Genomic DNA, 20983 nt, shown 5'->3' with positions numbered 1-20983 from the left:
CCCAGAGTGCTAGGATTATAGGTGTGAGCCTTTGCGCCCAGCCAGCCTAAATTTATACTGATTTTAGCAATTTAAAAAATTTTTTTGAAGTTTAGTAGATGTAAATTGCATTGTGTTTTAGAAAAGATTTCCAAATTATGTATTGTTATGTCAAATTCAGGCTTGAGCTTTGTTAATATATTAAATACTGAGGACGTTGTGTTCTCTTACAGGGAATGGTTCCATTTGTATTTGTTGGCACTAAAGAAAGCATCGGAAACGTGCAAGTTCTTTTAGAATATCATATTGCTTATCTAAAGGTTTGTATACAGCTCATATACTCTGTTATTGTTGCTATATTTACTGCAAAAAAACACAAAATGTCCACACATTAAACATTTTTATTTGTAGTAAATTTTACATTTTTAAATAGTTTTACTTTTCTGAAACATGTTCCCAGAAAAGTATAAAATCTTTAAGTATATTTATTTAGCTTCAGATTTGCCATTTTTCTACACGAGAATTTAAATCTAACAAGTACTCTGCCATAATAAAATGATTGGCCTAATGTGCATTCTTTTCTTCCCTCTGAGCTTTTGTATTTATTTCATTATTTAATAAATGGCCACTTTCTGTGTTCAGGTAATTTAACTCTCATCATTTATTTGCATATTCTATACTAGAGCCATTTTGTTTTTACTTTTGTACTTTATATAGAAATATGTTACAAAACCAAGAGTGATGTCAGGCTTCCTTGGTAACTTGGTATTATCTGAATCATCTGCATTATCCCCATAGACATCATTTAATAATTCTTTTTAAATTTATTTTAATTGACAAATAATAATTGTCATATTCATGGAGTACATAGTGATGTTTCAGTATGTATTAAACGTGTGGTGATCAGATCTGGGTAATTAGCGTATCCATCACCTCAAACACTTATTTCTTTGTGTTGGGAACATTCAGTATCCTCCTAGCACTTTAAAACTATCTAATATACTATTATTAACTGTAGTTATCCTACAGTGGTGTAGAGCAGCATTGTTTTTTTGGCACTGGCTACAGCTTCATGGAAGACAATTCTGGTGGGGGGTGGGGTTAGGGTTGGGGAATAGTCCCAGGATGACCTAAGCGCACCACATTGATTGTGCAGTCATATGTCTCTGCCAATGACAATCTGTACTTGCAGCGGTTCCCCAGTGCCAGCACCACTGCCCCAGCTTCACCCCAGATCATCAGGCACCAGACTCTGACAAGGAGCTTGGTGCCTGGGTCCCTTGCATGGGCAGTCCACAGTAGGGTTTGAGCTCCTAGGAGAATTCAGTGTGGCTGCTGGTCTGACAGAAGTTGGAGCCCACGCTGTGATGCAGTGAAGGGGAGCGGCAGCAAACATATTGTAGATGAAATCTTGCTTGCTTGCCTGCCTGCCCATACCTCTGGCCATGCAGCCGTTTCCCAAGAGGCCACGAACTGGCATCCATCCCCAGCCCAGGGGTTGGGGACTGTAGGGTAGAACACTAAAACTTATTCTTTCTATTCACCTGTAATTTTGTATCCTTTGACAAACCTCTCCCTATCCCTCCCTTCCCACTACCCTCTGCACCCCTTTGGTATCTTCTGTTCTACTTTTAGTTTGTGTAAGATCAACCGTTTTTTCCCCTTAGTTTCCATTTTTTAGTGAGGACATACAGTGTTTAACTTTCTGTTTCTGGCTTACTCTGCTTAACATAATGCCCTCTGGTTCCATCCATGTTGCCACGAATGACAGGATTTCATTCTTTTTTTTTTTTTTTTATGGTTGAATAGTATTCTGTTGTGTGCATGTACCACAGTTTCTTACCCATTCATCTGTTGTTGGATACCTAGCTTGATTCTCTATCTTGGCTATTGTGAATAGTGCTGCAGTAAACATGAGGGTGCAGATAGATGTCTCTGATAGAATGATTTTCTTTGGATAAATTCCCGTAGTGGGATTGCTGGATCATGTGGTAGTTGTATTTGTAGTTTTTTGAGGGACTTCCATACTGTTCTCCATAGGGGTTGTGCTAGTTTGCATCCCCACCAATAGTGTTTTAAGAGTTCCTTATCTTTGTTATTTTTTGTCATCTTATAATAGCCATCCTAAATGGGGTGAGATGATACCTCATTTGTGTGGTTTTAATTTGCATTTCTGTGATGACTAGTGATGTTGACCTTTTTTTTTTCCTTCATATTTTTTGGCCATTCGAATGTCATCTTTTGAGAAATGTCTGGTCAGATCATTTGCCTATTTTTAAATTGGATCATTTGTTCCTTTTCTGTTAAGATGTTTCAGTTTTTTGTATATTCTGGATATTAATCCATTGTCAGACGAGTAGTTTGCAAATATTTTCTCCCATTCTTTAGGTTGTCTTTTCACTTGTTGATCATTTACTTTGCTGTGTAGAAGCCTTTTAGATTAATATAATCCCATTTGCTTATATTTGCTTTTGTTGCCTGTGCTTTCGAGGTTTCATTTTGAGTTGATCTTTTTATAGGATGAGAGGTAGGGGTTTAGTTTCATTCTTCTGCATATGAATATCCAGTTTTCCCAGCACCATTTATTGAAGAGACTGTCCTTTTCCCAGTGAGTGTTCTGGCACCTTTGTCAAAAACCAGTTGGCTATAGATTAGTTTCTGGATTTTCTGTTCTGTTCCGTTGGTCTTTGTGTTTGTTTTTATACTAATGCCATGCTGTTTTGGTTACTATAGCTTTGTAGTATATTTTCACGTCTTGAAGTGTGAAACCTCCAGCTGTATTCTTTTTGCTCAGGATTGCTTTGGCCATTCAGGGTCTTTTTGTGGTCCATACACATTTTTGGATATATATTTTTTTCTATTTTTGTGACTAATGTCATTGACATTTTTATGGAGATTGCATTGAATCTATAGATTGCTTTGAGTAGTAGTCATTTGATAATTCTTAACCAATGTTACCAGAAGAGTTCGTTCGATTTGATACATAAGAGTATTTTAGAAAAAGAAATGCCCCATAAATTATTAAACATTTATAATTGTTATTTTTACTCTTTCACTTTTATTCTTGCTGTTTCTCTTGTTTAGAGTATAGTCATATACCCAACTGTGCTTTCTCTGTATGTTTGCCTCCAGTCTAGTTGTATCATTGCTGCTGTGTTAACTGTTTTGAAAGCACCCCTGATAATGCCATTCCTTTTCTTTGAAATTCATCTTTAAAGGATATCTCAATTCAAACTGACATTCTTAGCCGATGCTTTATCTTTAGGTACTGTACTCCCTTTTAGCCAAGGACTTTGTCTAGACACCTACCTTGACATACTCTAATGACCTCAATTTCTGAATGACCAAGTTTACCAGTCCATATAGGTCATAACTCATGTGCCACTACTTTGATAGGAAAGTATTAACAGCTTGTTAATATTACCTTTCATAGATGGTCTTTGTTCTTCATTTAGCAGTGCTTTAACTCCTTCAGGGCAGAATCTGGCAATATTGTATAATTATTAGCTATTAAATAAATAACTTATTTTAAAGCTGTTAAACATCCCCTTGAAGGGGGAAAGTCCACGTCTCCTTTTCTATAGCAACATGGTTGACACACTCTAAGGAATTCAGTAAATGTTGAATTGATTAAGCAAATGACCTTGTAAATTGTGTTTACTAGGAACACAATTCTACTTTACCAAATAATTGGCTAGGGTCACAGCTTCATTTAAGCAAGTACAGCTCTAGCTTTGGGTTTTAGGAAGACAAAAAGTTACATACAAGAAGACTTACTCTTTTTTGTTTTGATTGTAGGAAGTAGAACAGCTGAGAATGGAACGCCTACAGATTGATGAACAGCTACGACAGATTGGTATGGGTTTCAGACCTTCTTCCACCAGAGGGCCTGAAAAAGAGAAAGGATATGCCACTGATGAAAGTACCATCTCTTCTGTACAAGGTTCTAGGTCTTATAGTGGAAGAGGCAGAGGTCGTCGGGGCCCTAATTACACCTCCGGTTATGGTAAAAAACTTTTTTTTCTTGGCAGCAGTAGTAGTAGTAGTAGGTAAAGTTTATGTGCTCCAAGACATTTTGCTTATAATAAGGTCATCACTGTATTGACTTTGAGGATAGGAGGTAGTTCTGAGGTACACATCTTAATACTAGTAATGGCATACTTTATGTTAATCACCATAAAAGATATATAATAATTTCCAGGCAGTTATGTAATGAAATGAAACATGTTTTTAAATTGGTAGTTCATAATCGTGTTTATTGTAAATATTTAGAATAAATACATATGGAACTTGTTTTTCAGATATTTTCCTAGTGTAATTTTCTACATTTCCCAGTAGAAGCCAACAGTGGTGATACTGCTAGAAATCATCTTTTGTCTACCCTCTAAGAAAAGTAAAAATGAAAAATATGCTAATCACTCTGCCAAGATTACATATAGCGTATCTTCATTAGCTTTTTAAATATACTTTATTGCCATTTGGCATATCTGAATGTATTAACATCTCACATCTGAAATAACTGTATAATAATAGCATTTTACTAAAATTAGGGCTTTAAAAGTCAGAACATAAATATTTTATAAGTGAACATTTTTGTAAAATACATTTCACTGTGAGGATTTCACAGGTTTAGGAAGGAGCCAGTGGAGTGGTGATAGTCAACCATTCTCTAATCTTAAATTCTCACTTCTTCTTCAGCATTTTTTTGCATTTGGACTCGGAGTTTAGCAGTGACTTGAGTTTTATTTTTTCCTCGCCCTCATTTTCTTCCTTTTTCTCTTCTATTTTTCTTCTCTCTTCTCCATTCCCCTTGGGAAAATATTTCATAAACCTTTTCCAAAAATGTAAGCATTTAAAGGAAATATGTGCTTGATTCCAGTGTACAGATTCCAGATCCATATTTCATATTTATTGAAGGATTGTCTAATGATGCCAGAGTTATATTTACTTATACCGTCTTTAACTTGTTAAAGCTTAAGTATCCCTTCCCTTTAATGTTGTATCTCTTGTTCTCACTTTTTTAGTTTTTTTATTTTGGTAAACCCTGTATTGAAACTCAAGAAGCAAAATTCTCGTATAGAAGTGTTCAGCATGTAAAGGGCTGAGAGAATTAAACAATTATTATTGTATTCCTGAAAATATATTTCATACAAAAGACAACCAGTAATTAAGTAGAAATTAAATATATTTTGATTGATTTTTGAAGCATAAATTATTAGCGCAGATAATTAGATTTGACTTTTTGGATTATGAGAATGATGAATTCATTGGAAGACTTTGTTAGCCTCTGATGAAGTCTACTTATTGATAAAAGGTCACTCTTGCAACATCCTTTTGTTGAGATTAGATAACAAAAGTGGTAGAAGAACATTTGGATTGAAGAAAGCTATGCAAATTGTTCAGTAGATGGCACTCTTACCTCTGAATCTTTGCAGAACTAGTAACATTGTATCTTTTGAAATAGCTGTTGAACTTCAGTCAGCTTGGGAGAGTAATAAAGGCCATTTGAATTTGGTTGCAGATATTCTTGTATACTTTATATTTTTAGGTGATTAATATAATTTATATAATTCTTATAGAACCGTTCTCTAAGGTAACAGTTACATAATATATAGAATATATAGATATGTATCAGTTACATATACATCAGTTCTGTAAGAATTATAAACATTTCTTAATGTCACATCTCTGAAGTTGGTATTTGTTTTACATTGGACATCTTACATTGTTAATTAACAGCATTTACTTTAATGGCACACAAAATATGTCTTACAATTGATGGCATCTTGGATTTGATTAAATGTGGTGTTTAAACTTAATGCTTAGCACATATTACCATTGAAAATGATATAAATCATCTTCACAGTAAGGTGCCCAGAAGTTTAGAGGAAAAATCTGATTAAAAACAGGTTGCCTTTATTTTTTGGAGTAAATAAAAATTGGATTAGTGTCATGAATCATTTTTAAAGCCTTTAAAAAAATTTTGAATTATGAACTTATATTTGCAAAATTGAGGGGTTGAAATGAGTGCAGTAGTTTCTATGGAGTATTAGTTTTCTATTGCTGTAATAATAAATCATCACCAACTTAGAGGCTTAAGCAACACAGGCTTATTATCTTAGATTTCTACAAATCAGAAGTCTGAAATGAGTCTTACTGGGCTAGAACTTCTAGCTTAAGTGTCAGCTGAGCTACATTCAATTTGGAGGCTCTAGGGGAATCCCCTTCTCTGCACTGAGAAAGGTTCTCCACTTTGAAAGACCCAAGAGATTTAGTTTGGGCCTACTTGGATAGTCCAGGATAATCCCCCGATCTCAAGGTGCTTAATCTTAGTCTCCTTTGCAGATTCCTTTTCACCATCACAAAAGCATTTAATATGAGTTACTAAGAGTTATTTAATATGAATAATGCTGAGCACAAGTCAATTCATTAGCCTTTTTGTTTTTTACTTCAGTGTCTGTCTTACCTACTGAAATCTGTGATTTAAATATTTTCTTTATTTTGAATACTAGGTTTAGGTTAATTTTAAGGAAGAATTTCCTAGTTTGTGACACTAGATTAGATAAATACGACATTAGATTTTTAAGGAGAGTTTAATAGAAACTTTTGTTTCAAACTGAACTTATTCATCATCTACCTTAAATTTTGGTAATATTTTCTGTCAGGGCATAAGTTTGTAAACAAATTCAGAAGTTCTTATACATTCCAAAGGGTTTTTTCCCACTATTCATAAAATGATAAATTGCCTTTATTCCAACATCTCTGACATCCAGTTAATAAAATGTTTTTTTATCATTTGGAGAAATAAGCATTAGAGGAGATTCATTCCCTTCCATGATATTTCATTCCCAACAGAGACTTGAAAGTGAATAACAGAAACTGGATGTATTCTTTGTAAAATACACTTCCCACTAATTACTTAATTCATTCTTTTATAATTGACTAGTTACATCCATAGTTAACAGCATGTGGAGAAAAAGGGATGCATTGCAGAATTATCTTTGAAGGAGAAAGGAAGTTGGTAGGCACCTTCATTTGTTAAACTTTACATTTTGTCCCCTGCACCTTATTAGTTATAACTTTGTCTGAAGATCTCTTGTTGTGTGTTTATCTTCAAATGACTGTGGAGTTTAAATATAGGGAACTTTCAGGTATTTAGTGAGTCTTACTTGAGGAGTTTAGCAAGTGAATGTCAAAATCATGCAGTTAACTTTACTGGTTGAAAAACATGTTATACACATTTCTAGGCATTTGGGTACATTTAGAGTTATAAGATGAAGTTCTACCCTTTATCAAAGACCAATTTTGAAGTAATTCCAAAGGGGAAAAAATACAGAACAACATATGACTATGCTTTTAGGAAATAAGAGAAGGGGGAGAGGTCTGTTTTTAGTTAAATTGGTCTGAAGCCAGAAATTGAACTAGACTCTGAAGGAGATGTATTTGATCATATGATAGGAAGGAAGTGGCATCCCAGAACTAAGACTAGAAGTGAGAATGAGGGTGATTGGGTCATATATACTGCCACTTTGCATTATAATAATAGTATTGTGGGTTTCTTATGAAAACTTTGCAGTGTTTAAATTTTGAAAGGTCACCATTATAATACATTGTTACAATCTTAGAACTGCTCTGTAAACTTTAAAAGTAAAAGGCATGCTGAATTTTCCTCTCAGTGGTCATGGCTTCATTTCTGATGGTTGTCAGGTGAGAGATATCTTCTCTCTCAGAGAAATCTTTTTAAAAATTTAGTAATTCAAATGTCATATTCTTCCAGTTTGAGACACAATTGCTAGTGAAACATGCTATTTTATGTACAACTGCTGAAAAAAAAAAACACTCCCAGTGCATAAGAAAGACACCATCAATTGTAAGAAATGTCCTGATTTCAGAGATGTTAAAATGTGAAGAAAAAAGTATATCGTAGAATCAGTGAAATAATAGTAGAATGAATACACTGTACAGTTAAACTATTCATTTTTCTAAATATGATTAAATTTGCATTCAAATATTGGCAGTTAATTTTGTTTTACTAGTAATTTAGGTTACTAAAACCTAAATGGGCAGCTAGACTTTTGGTTATCTCTCCATATTAAGTGCATTTTAATATTGATATGTGATGTTTGTATGTTTTCTGTAATTGTTCTATGGGTTGTGTTTCTGGACAATTCATTTTTTAATCTCGACTAGTAGATTCTATATTATTAGTATATATAACAATTGATTATTCCTTAGTAAGTTTCAAATTCATTTTAATTTTAAAGGAGCTCTCTGAAATAGCCAAACAGTATGCTTATTCAAACAATAATTTGTAGGAAATAAAATTAAAATTTTAAGCTTTTTTTTACAGGAATATAATTGGCTTGTTTTCTTCTTTCCCAAGGTACAAATTCTGAGCTGTCTAACCCCTCTGAAACAGAATCTGAGCGTAAAGATGAGCTGAGTGATTGGTCATTGGCAGGAGAAGATGATCGAGACAGCCGACATCAGCGTGACAGCAGGAGACGCCCAGGAGGAAGAGGCAGAAGTGTTTCGGGGGGTCGAGGTCGTGGTGGACCACGTGGTGGCAAATCTTCCATCAGTTCTGGTAGTCTTTTATATACTATGTCAGCATCCATTCTTTGTAAAGAATATAATCTTAAAAAAGTTAATCCATCTTCCAGGGCCACCCAGTTTGGGAAGCTTCTCTTTCCAACTCACTGTCGTAGCAAAAATAGTAGACCATATAACAATGTAAGGAAAAAGCCTTGTGGTGGAGTGTTTCTTAGTGAAGGTTTATTTAGAATAATCAGGTCAGAACTTCAGTTGGCTGATTCTCTTTGTATTTTGAGGGTCAGATGTTCATCTCTTCAATTTTTGAGGGCGTATATAATTGGAAATTGTTTTTTATTTCCCTAGAATTTGAATTATATATGTTTGCCAGACAGACCTAGAGAATTTTAATGCACAGAGAGATCGCAGTACTTTTGTGTACTTAATATTGAAAACTAACTGGAAAGTATTCTTTGCTACACTATATGCTACTTTGGGAACAGGGAAAAATTGTGAAATCAACTTTAAGAAAATTTTATTGTTTGAGGAATTTAGCTGTAAAGAGGAGTGTTTAGATGACTAAAGATTTGAGGTATATAAGCAACTTTGTATTTGTTTACTTGTGCCTTATAAAAATTTTCAAGGCTTTAAGTGGAGTTGCCAGGATGTTCTTGGTTTTGTAATAAGCTAGGGGAGAATTGCTAGGGATACATGAACTAGATTATTATATCAGGAATATCCTTTTTTTTTTTTTTTTTTTTTGAGACAGAGTCTCGCTCTGTTGCCTGGGCTAGAGTGCCTTGGCGTCAGCCTAGCTCACAGCAACCTCAAACTCCTGGGCTCAAGCAATCCTTCTGCCTCAGCCTCCCGAGTAGCTGGGACTACAGGCATAGCGCCACCGTGCCCAGCTAATTTTTTCTATATATTTTTAGTAGTTCAGCTAATTTCTTTCTATTTTTTTAGTAGAGACGGGGGTCTCGCTCTTGCTCAGGCTGGTCTTGAACTCCTGAGCTCAAATGATCCTCCTGCCTCGGCCTCCCAGAATGCTAGGATTACAGGTGTGAGCCACCGCTCCCGGCCCAGGGATATAACTTTAACGTATTTGTACACCACTTTAAGAAAATCATACTTTTCTTAATGTTATAACATACACTACGGTATTTGATATGTTATGAAAGATATGTGTGTATATATATATATATATATATGTTAAATATATGCCAATTGTGCTTACAAATTACAAGAACTGGAATAAATCAGGGCAAAATTTAGGAACTTCTTAAAAGATTCTGGTTCCACAATAATATTCTTTGAGCCCTAAGTTTAGTTTACAGGCTTACAGGGAAAGAGTTCTTATATTTTAGTGTACTGTGCACTATTACCAAGGTTTATAAGCTTATAGTATGCTGAATTGCAAAATAAATGTATTTTACTAGTGTTTATGATTAATGGATAAACTTAGTGTCTTTTGCAAAGATGCTAGCTTGCTAGCTGTTTACCAAAGGAAACTTAGGAAAAATCGTGATTAGGTGAATTTCTTCTATAATTTGATTGGTGGAGACAATAAATGCACATAGGTAAGATGGGTATTTTTCTTATGAATTATATCTTACAATTTTCTTTTTTCCACCTTTATTCTACCTTCATGCTTTGTTTCTAGAGATGAAGTACTAGTCAACATTTGTTTCAACATTTTCCTTTACATAACCAGTTAGAATTTCAACCGTAGTTTGCTGCTTTGTGTGAACTTGTTTTGATTATTTCAGGTCATAGTTACAGATTTCTATTATGTCATGGAGTGTAGGTATTGAGTACTATTTGGAAGTAGTCCGTTAACATCAGCACAAATGCAGCAATCACCATGAACTCAGTAAAGGGGACCAAAGCTAGCTCTTAGAATTAATTTATATTAGCTGGATATTTATTTCTCTTTACTTTTATTTTTCTAGCTTTAGGGCAGGGCAGAATTACCTTGAAATGTAAACGTGAAAATTAGCATTTAACATACTATTTCCTAATACATATTTTCAAAACAAGGCAAAGGATGTGTTAAACTGAGATCTCTTGCTCATTTTCTGCTTTAATTTTTCATCACCATTTAAAGTTTTTTCATATTAATCATCTCTGTTATTTTCCAGGTAAAATAGTGATACAGAAAACATTTTATTTGAAGACATTGCATTTTTATTGGGGGAGACTGAAGTTTATCATTAATTGATATAGTTCAATATAGATCAAAGTATTCATAATTGCAGCCCTCTTAAACAAATATTTCTTGCCTCTGACATGAATATAGTGCTCAAAGATCCAGACAGCAATCCATACAGCTTACTTGATAATACAGAATCAGATCAGACTGCAGACACTGATGCCAGCGAATCTCATCACAGTACTAACCGTCGTAGGCGGTCTCGTAGACGAAGGACTGATGAAGATGCTGTTCTGATGGATGGAATGACTGAATCTGATACAGCTTCAGTTAATGAAAATGGGCTAGGTATGTAAGCATTTAGGGAAAGCATACATATAATTGTATAATATTGTTAATGTATGAAGCTTTTTCCAAAAAGTGTGCAATTCACAGATTGACTTTGTTAGTGTTTACTTCAAGGTACATAGCTTTTTGTCTTTCTTAACTGTCTAGTTCTCAGATTTGTCATAGAATTTACTTGACACTGGGAGTGTTTATTAAAGTGCCCTTTGATGCATTAAATCAATACAAATACTCAAACTGCAAGGTACTTGCTGCTTTTATTGTCCCCACACCAAAATTGGGCTTTCAGCTTGCCTCTTTAAAATTATTACAACTGACACTAGTGAAGGTATGTGTATCAAGAGTAGGCATTAATTTTTAAAGGGCTAAAATGTCATTAACTTTGGTATAAACCAAACTATTGGAGAGGAAAGCTTATCCCTGAATGGTAATTTAAAGTTTCCTTTATTATGAGTTAAAACCCTGTTAATTTCTAGATCATATTTCCATTGTCAATCTATTTGAAATGCTTAAAGCTACAAAAGTCTGTTTCCTGTCAGTAATGTATGTTTCATCTTTGGTGCTTACTTAAAAGTTTATCTTTCCCCTTCTTTAAATCTTTGAAGGAAAGAAATTTTTTGTTTGTTTCTGGTTTTTGTTTTTGTCAGAATAGTTCATGGTAAACTTTGCAATTACAGATGATAGTGAAAAAAAACCCCAGCGACGCAATCGTAGCCGCAGGCGTCGTTTCAGGGGTCAGGCAGAAGATAGACAGCCAGGTAACTTGAGTGGACCTGTTGACATCAGGTCACAAGCATGAAAAAAATGTCATGTGTCTGCTTTCTGAATATATTATACTTACATGTACACATGTTTGCATATACATTCAAAATTTGCATTGCATAAATTGTTTATTCAACTAATAAGACTACTACTTTTAAGAAAATGCATTCTTCCTTCACAACTTAAATGTTTAGTAGCCTGTCTAATTGAACTAGTGTTGTGTCTCAATTTTTTACATGGAAATACTGTTGAGTTCATTATTTTGTTCACCTGGCAGATTGTTCACACTTGAGAATGGGGACTGCCATCCCAGGGACTATGTTGTAGATTGTCATTGAAGTTGATTGGCAAAACTGGGCAGCTTTTGCATGGTGCCTGCTTACTATCTTTGAATTCAGCACCTCATTTTTGTGGGAATTGTAATACCCACAGTTTTAAAAAAAAAACTATAAAAGAAAAATATTTGGAAGTGTCTTTCCTAATAAGAGGAATGCATGTTATGTTTTTGTTTGTTTATTGTAGTGTGATGCCTTTTCCCTTACACCTACTAACTATTCAAATTAATAGTACTTACTTAGTTTTAGAATGTTATTTTATGTAGTCATAATTTTTAGTAACTTCAAAGAACTTGTTTGCTGTGTCTATATTATTTTGAACATAATTTCATTTCCTGTGTACAGAGACATGTATATTCACAATGAAGAAATTGTGTGCACCAAAAATAAACCCCTTTCAAACTAATCAATTTTTGCATTCTTTCCAAAACCAATCCTTTCATGTGTTTTCCCCAAATAAAGAATGTAAATTCTAGCATCTTTAATATTTTAAGTTTAGTGGTTGTGGAGACACTTAGGAAAACTGGTTGAGGGAATTAGTTCCCATTCTTGAAAGCTCATGTTTTAAAGATAGTTGGAAATTTTGAAAGGAATTAAATACTGTCAAAAAATAGTGTGTCCAGAAAATGTTTTCTTTTCTTTTCTTCCCTCCTTTAGTGTTAGAAATATATTTTAGGTGAAGAGATCATATTTATTTCATTTTTTAAAGGTGGCACAGCAATGACTACATTTTCTGGCCCTACTTTATAAATAAGAAAATTCAACCTATCAGTATGGCCTTAACAGAATAAATGACGACATAACTTATTAACTATAGATGTATGGTGGTTTATTACTAAGTCAGCAGACGTAGAAGGAGTAACAAATAGTGGGGATTTGTTGTAGAAGCAGCAGAAGTTTCTATATAGTATTAATTGAAACATGAGTAATTAGGAGTTTTCAATAATTTGACAATGATTTTTGTATTCCATACTGCATCTATTCCTATTTTAACTCTGTTCTTTGTGATTACTACTTTTCTTCTCTTAAAACTCCTTGCATTTCCTAGCTTACTCCTCCCCCCCCAAAAGATAGGAAGATGGGGTGGGTAAAACAAACACAAAATTATTTTTTCCTTGCTCCTGGTAGCAATTCTAGGGAGGCAGCCTCCATCTAAAGTTACTATTATTTGATCTCATTTGCTCAAAATTTCTTGTTGCTCTTAGAGTAAATTAAGCAGTGAATATTCTTTGCTGCACTTTGGACATGACAATACACTGGTGTCCAATTGATTGACTTGGGCCCCATAGAGGAAATTCTAGAGTACAAATTTTGCTATATAAATTACCTGCATTTTTGCTATATATATTGATTAATCTGTGTTGAACTTTTAAGGGACTTAAAAAAGGACTGGCTATAGACAGGTTTTTCTTTGAATTAACTGACGTTTCTTTTGGCTACCTTTTATTTGGAGAGGGGACATTCCAGCTAAGTGCCTCTTAATTTAATCGATAACTGTATCAGTGTATAATCTATCTCTGTGCATAGTGGATGAAGCTTTCTAAGAATTGTTTCCACACGTATTTGAATTTAACAGCAGGGCCTCCAAGGAGATGAATTTTCCCAGGAACCCCTGAGGCCTGGACTATGGAATCAGAAGGCATTCATTGTGCTGCTCCTTAATCTATGGCTAGAATCATTCTCATAATGGTTTTGCCAGCACATATGTAGATACAATATTGAAGTAGATTATGATAGATAATATCGTCCTCCCCAGTATGCCAATATTATAAACTATTATTATAGTTATATTATCACTAAACTATTAAATGTATTTAAAAATTCATTAGCAAGGAATGTAAATAATTTTAAAAACTTAAAAATGAGTGTACTGAGCTTATAATTTGGATGGAAATAGGCAGTTTTAGACTTAGTTTTCTAATTATGTGTGTAAGTTGTTTCCTTGTGATTTTGAAGGATTCATTTAAACAATAGTTTGTAGAAAGTTCTTGGATCTTATGAAAGTGTTAGCATGTTAATTTATAATTTAGAAAAACGAATTATAAATACTATCCAGCATTTTAATTATATATAAAAGTGATTTAGGTATTTTCATATAATTTGAACCTGGGCCAATTCTTCCATACCTAGTGACTTTAAATAATTTAAAATATACTTGGATTTTCATTCTTTATATAATTAAATTGCTCCCATAATTTAAAATACATATTGTATTTTTACATATCAGGAATTTTGTTAACCAGTTTGTGGTAGGAAATAATAATTTGGAAGAAAGAGGGTGGTTATTTTGATTATTTATTTGAATCAGTGAATTCTAAGCTTCAAGTTCTTGAAGAGAAAGGATTGAATTATAAAGTGAGGCCAGTCCACAATACCTGTAGAACACAGGTCATTTGTGGCACTTGAGTTGGCAGTAGGGTGTTAGCTCGGGTTAGTCTTTTTCCTAATGTACTACTGCCACTTCTTTGCAAACGCACATTTCAACCAAGTTCTGTCGAGACTGGCGAAAGGGAGTAGGTTTGTCACTGAGTTTACTCTAGCCCCTCTCCCACTATGATCGGTGTCCACATTTTTAGGGTGGTGGTCTGTCATCTTTAGTTGTAGTTTCTTATTTCAGTCATTCAGAGTGGTTTCTAGTGTGAAACGTTAAAAAGGAGCCATAAAATATATCATACCAGGATATCTTGTTTTCCTTTTTTTTTTTTTTTTAAAAGCAAAACCAACATTTGAGTAAATCTTTTATACCTTTGATGAAATTTTCAAATTTAAGTATATCACACCATGGTTTGCATGTAATATGCCCCATTTCCCACCCACTGATAATTGCAAGCACTGTTTGGGTTTAGAACACTTAATTTACATTTTCTGTTTGGTTGTGGGTTTCTACACCAAATTTGTGCCACAACCTTACATTCAACGGAAAGAAAATAACTGGATTCTTGGGAAAGAGGACTTTAATCTCAACTTCCTCAGTCTCAAGCTTGGAATTTTGTATTGTCAGCATTAAAATCAGGAAAATTTTTCAAGCTTTATTTTTGGTTGGAGGTGGTACCCAGCTTAAGAAAATTTTGAAATTGGGTGACCCACCACTAGTTTAATAGTGAAATTACTCTTTATCCATAAATAAACTTTAGAAATACTTTTCAACACCTGTAATTTTTTTCTCATCTTTAACAGTCACAGTTGCAGATTATATTTCTAGAGCTGAGTCTCAGAGCAGACAAAGAAACCTCCCAAGGGAAACTTTGGCTAAAAACAAGAAAGAAATGGTAAGGAGAATTTAACCTGTAGGTTTTTTTTTTTCTTTTTTTTATGGTGTAGCATTATTTTTTTACTTCTTAACTTACTGTATGATCACTTGTTTCCACAAATAGACAAATAATATTTTAGTTAAAGACAAGACTCTTGATTTTGTACTTTGCCCCAAGTAACTGAAGATATGCATGCTTGAGCCTGAAATACTTTTTAGTTAGAACTTTAAATAGCATTTGTAAAATTTAGTCTGCCTAAAGATAGTGGGTATAGAGACTTTTGCTTAATTTGGGGAGCAATAGGCTATATACCTCTTTTAAGTTTCAATTCTTTTAAACGCTTTAAGGGATTTGATATGTAAATGAGTTTTAAAAAGGTGAGTAAAGTTGGTGATTGTTTTACTTAGGGTATTAACTGTTTATATCATTTACATGGTGAATTTTTCAGAGGTTTAAAAAAAATTAGATACACGTTTCATTAAACAGTACAGATGCTTCATGTGGTTTGGGCACTGCTAGGTACTAGAGATAAAGAGTTGAAAGACCCAGAGAGCAGAATACATTGGTATTTGTTTTGAATTTTAAGAATGTTTTAATTCTTTGATCCACTGTAGCATATTAAACTGAAATTTTTTATTAGCTAATGTTTATGTAGCTGTTTTTCTCCTCAGCTATAGATTTCATTTATAAAGAAGTTGAAAAAGTTGTCTCCCTTTGGCAGGCAAAAGATGTGATTGAAGAGCATGGTCCTTCAGAAAAGGCAATAAATGGCCCAACTAGTGCTTCTGGCGATGAAATTTCTAAGCTACAGCGTACTCCAGGAGAAGAAAAGATTAATACCTTAAAAGAAGAAAACACTCAAGAAGCAGCAGTCCTGAATGGTGTTTCATAAACTGAAGAAGTTCCTAGTTTACAGTTCTTTTACATTACATTTACAATAGCGCTTGTACAAGCTTGCCAAAGATAGAATATGGATCGCCAGTCTTACATCGCACTTTCAGTTCCTCCATTCGGAATTCAGAAAGGGGAGGGATCCTGAAGAAATCATATGTTAAACATACTTTGACACCTACTGTGTTATAAAATATATCATCAGATGTGCCTTGAGAATAGTATATGTAACATTAAAAAAAGTTGCTGGCTATAGGAAATGTTATTTTGTTTTCAAAATATGGCAGAGATGGGGGGAGGTGGGGGGGGGGTGGGATCCCTAACCTAATATTCTTTATGAAAGCATTAGCTGCTTTTGTTACATTTTTAATATGCAACCACTTCTTCACCTGAGGAAAACTAGAATGAAATGCAGTCTAAAATATTTTGCACTGAATTGTAATTTCTTCATTAGTTTAGTCTGGAAACTGGTCTGTTTTAATGTGTTTTTTAAATGCTGTATGTAGAGGAAAATCTGCAGACCACTGGAATACATTTGTTAAACTCTCATCTGCAGGGACACTGGGTGATATTTGGCAGTGACTGTTCTACCTTGAGGCTTTGTTTGGTTTATTTATTAAAGTGTACAGTATTTAAAAATCAAACATAGCTTTAGTTAAGACACTAAGCTAAATTAGTCATGTCCATTCAGACATAACCTGAACTACTGAAAAGATCAATTTCCAGAAGGTTTGTTCTGTATAAACTACATGTTAGTCTTCAGTAGAGTATCTTTTCTTTTTCTTTTCCTTTCTCTCTCTCTCATTTTTTTTTTTTGATTTCAGTTGTTTGATGTGCAATATGTTTTTGTATGCAGGTAGTAAATAAACTTTGATCTTCCATTTGCTGATTTTTAACTTTCTACTTTTTATACCAATTGTTGTAAAGTAGTTGGAGCTGTTTGTAGGTTTAGAATAGTATGCTTTGATTGCTTTTTAAAAAAGCATCTATACTCGTTCATAAATAGCATTAAAATGTCAGTTGGCCATTTAATCATTTTGTAATGAATCCTCTGAAATCTTAACACTTAAAATTTAGACTGTTAGAATAGATGGCTTTGGGAATTGATAATACATTTGATTATCAGGAATAAAATCTTGGTAACAAAATTTTTATGAAAGGCAACTTTTAGAAGACAATGGCGGGTAGAAGGCAGAATTTTTACCTTTGCCTTTAGTTCTTTATTGAAAATTGTTTTATAAAGAAGTATGATGAATAGTTTTTAAGTAATAGACCAATAATTTGTTTCTTGATTCTCAAGGCAGTAATTTTGAAGGTTTCCATACCAGTGATTAAAAATCATTGTAAAACTTTAGTTTGCAAAGATAAAGACATAATGTTTGTTATAAAGTAAGAATGATACGGTAATTTCTATACCTAATTGTGAGGTCAAATCAAATAATTGTGGACTTAGGGGAGGGCTTTGCTTCACAGTATATAAACTACTGAGCAAGAATGATAGCCATTTCTATCATTTGGCATCTGAAAAGTTTTTTTATGGGCATAATTTATGTCAATTTTTTATGTGCATAAAAGTGTTACTATTAGTTTGGGGTCTAGTTAAAAATGTAAAATTTGCCAGGTCAGTGTGTATATAACCGTAGCCTTCAAATTTATTCTAATTAAGGTTAAAATGTGCTGGTATTAAATGGTTTTTCCTGAAACCTTCTAAACGGTAAAGTGCAAATAGTGTGATTTCTGCACTTTATGTAAAGATGTCAAATAATTTCATGTGCTGGTTTTTAAAAAGTTTACCCACAATTGTTTTTAATCTATCAAAGTTCTAGAAACAAGATAAATAGTTGGCCTTTTTATTCTTAGTTCCCTTGCATAATTGGGTTACAAATTAACTATAAGGTATGAGAAGAATTTTAGTTAATCCCTAGTTGGCAAATGTGGTATAAAGAAAAAAATTAGTTTTCGTTTTCTCCCATGTAGAGTAGATTCACTAAAATCTTTTTCCATATTGTTTCAATGGGAAAAGAACAAAACTATCCTAAAAAGTGAGTATAGCTGAAGCAGTTTTTTAGAATAGCAGTAATTAATAACCATGCTCTAAGAAATAACTATTAAGATTTCGTTACAAATGACTAAACCCAATGTTTTGTCTTTAAAACAGGGGTCCCCAACCTATGGTGAGTTGTATAATTATTACATGTTACAATGTATTAATAATAGAAAAAGTGCATAATAAATGTAATGCGCTTGAATCATCCTGAAACCACCCCCCACCCCCCCACCCCCGGTGGAAAAATTCTTTTTTTTTTTTTTTTTTTTTTTTTGGGAGACAGAGTCTCGCTCTATTGCCAGGGCTAGAGTGCCATGGCATCAGCCTAGCTCACAGCAACCTCAAACTCCCGGGTTCAAGCAATTCTCCTGCCTCAGCCTCCCGAATAGCTGGGACTACAGGCATGTGCCACCATGCTTGGCTAATTTTTTTCTGTATTAGATACTTTCTATTTTTTTAGTAGAGATGGGGTCTCTTGCTCATATTGGTCTCAAACTCTTGACCTTGAGTGATCCTCCCGCCTCGGCCTCCCAGAGTGCTAGGATTATAGGCAGGAGCCATTGTGCCGGGGTGAAAAATTGTCTTCCATGAAAACGGTTCCTGGTGCCAAAATGGTTGGGGACCTCTGCTTTAAAACAATATATATGCTGCAGAATTGTGATAAGCAAGTCTTTGGGTTTTTTTTTGTTTTTGTTTTTGTTTTTAAAAACAGGACATAACCCAGATTCAGGAATATAAATGAAAAGCGCACTCCCCAGATATAACTATTGCTAATTCAGGGAGCCTCTTAAACTTATTTTGAGAGGGATTCATCTTTTTGGCTGTTGTCCTAGTTAGATGAACTGTTGCTGTGGGAGAACTTGACAGTAGACAATCAAGCAAAAAATGTATTCTGGAAGGTCTTGTGCAGCTCAATTAACTGTTTCAGCATAGGTATGTGAAATCGTATATGGAATCTGAACTGCATCATGAAGTAGCAGCGGAGCAAAAATGATCTGCTTTTTCCAAAACTTTGGGAGGCTTGGGATTCTTAGTTTAGGCATCACCTCTTTTTTTTTTTTTTTTTTTTTTTTTAATTTGGAGATAAGAGTATTGCTCTGTGGCCCTGGCTAGAGTGCAGTGTTGTCATCATAGTTCACTGCAACCTCAAACCCCTGGGCTCAAGCGATCCTCCTGCCTCAGCCTCCAGAATAACTGGGACTATAGGCACATGCCACCATGTCCAGCTAACTCTTCTACTTTTTGTAGAGATGGGCTCTTGCTCTTGCTCAGGCTGGTCTCCAACTCCTGAGCTGAAGCAAACCTGCCTCATCCTCCCACCGTGCTAGGAATACAGGTGTAAGCCACTGCTCCTGGCCATGCATCACCTTTTTAAGCCTTAAAAGGGCCTAAAACAACTGCAAAATTGTGTCTCTGGTTAACAAGTCAGGTAACATTGGTGAAAAAGTACTACAAGGCTACACAGAAATCTTAATTTTAAATATTCATGTATTTTAATGTGGAATTAAGCAGTACATCAAACTAGTGAGTTCATGGAAACTTGCCTGAGATACTCCTTAGAACAAGACTGAGGGAGGTTGCTTAAATATATTTTTCTAAAAGGTACAGCAAAAGAACAGATGTGGGAAACAATAAGCTGTGATGGGAGTCAAAAGCAGTTGGTGAAACTCTTGTATTCTGGATCCCCATTCATGTCCATTCTTTTGTGGCTGGGTTCCATTGTGCTAAGTCACAGATATTTTTGTAGCTGTTTGCTATTTGTCTAGTGTTTTGTAACATGAGGAGAGTCTTTGTAAAGCTGGGGTGTTAACCAAATGTTGTACTTGGATTGGGAAGTGGTAGTATTTGTGTCCTCTGCAGATTTACAGTTTTAAGGTTCAAACCAACGTGTTCTTATAGGCTGTGTCTACAATAAGCTTTTACTAAGAACAGATAAAACTGGCTATAATGCGTGGTCCTGTGTTAATTAGATGAGAATGACAGTAAAGGAAAGTTTACACGTAGATTTTGTTACAGAAGACTTCAAGGAACTTGTATTTAAAACTGGACCTATGGGTTTGGCAAAATTCTCAAAGGGAGAGTAGGATATTTGTTGTAAAGTTTCAATCTTCCTATTTTTGCTATTATATAAGGTTTGGATCCCTTATAGTTTTTTATAAGGATATCTGGTATAGTGAATCTGCTGATCCCTTATTTAAAAATTTTAGTTATTAGTGTGTAGGCTTGAGTGGACTCATAACCCATGATTAACTCATGATAGTATTTGGGTTTTATTTCAAGAACTTTTACAATAAAGCAATAATTGTAATCTGCTGTAGTCAGACTTTTAGCAAGTGTTGTTAACTTGAAACCTCACTCTACTGCTGGTTGAGATAAGTCCATTAGATTGAATATTAGGAAATGAACACTTACGGGTCAAAAATGGGCAACTTGGGAATCTCCTATGGTTCAAACTGATTACAAATTTTGAAGTATAATTATACTAGAAATTCAAGGAAAAGTCCAAACATCCAGAAAACCCCTAATTACTGGATAATGAAGGCATTATATAACCTATAAGAAAATATACGTATTTTTAAAAAGGCTTTGTCAGTAGATAACTTTAGATTGAGATTCATCTGTATCTTGTTTCTAGTACTGAAGTCAGGTACCTAAACATTCCCCTGGAAAAACTATTAATATAATGCAGCTT

At 34.2% G+C, this 20983-nt stretch overlaps 1 protein-coding gene across 4 annotated transcripts in view; it reads left to right on the top strand.

Annotated features, from left to right (window-relative positions):
* Positions 1-16875, top strand: part of FXR1 (FMR1 autosomal homolog 1) — a 66325-nt gene extending 49450 nt beyond the window's left edge. Inside the window, exons 11-18 of one of the 4 annotated variants that reach the window (XM_069475272.1) lie at positions 213-299; positions 3778-3835; positions 3923-3985; positions 8363-8566; positions 10808-11008; positions 11683-11763; positions 15280-15371; positions 16075-16874. In XM_069475272.1, coding sequence (XP_069331373.1) covers positions 213-299; positions 3778-3835; positions 3923-3985; positions 8363-8566; positions 10808-11008; positions 11683-11763; positions 15280-15371; positions 16075-16245 — 957 coding nt within the window. In that variant the 3' untranslated portion in view covers positions 16246-16874. Of the gene's footprint in view, positions 1-212; positions 300-3777; positions 3986-8362; positions 8567-10807; positions 11009-11682; positions 11764-15279; positions 15372-16074 lie in introns of all 4 variants that reach the window. The other 3 variants (XM_069475273.1, XM_069475271.1, XM_069475274.1) reach the window with 3 other exon arrangements.
* Positions 16876-20983: the final 4108 nt, after the last annotated feature.

Source organism: Eulemur rufifrons, chromosome 7 (genome assembly GCF_041146395.1).
Source record: "Eulemur rufifrons isolate Redbay chromosome 7, OSU_ERuf_1, whole genome shotgun sequence".
Lineage (NCBI taxonomy): Eukaryota > Metazoa > Chordata > Mammalia > Primates > Lemuridae > Eulemur > Eulemur rufifrons.
This window is presented reverse-complemented; position numbering and strand designations above follow the sequence as displayed.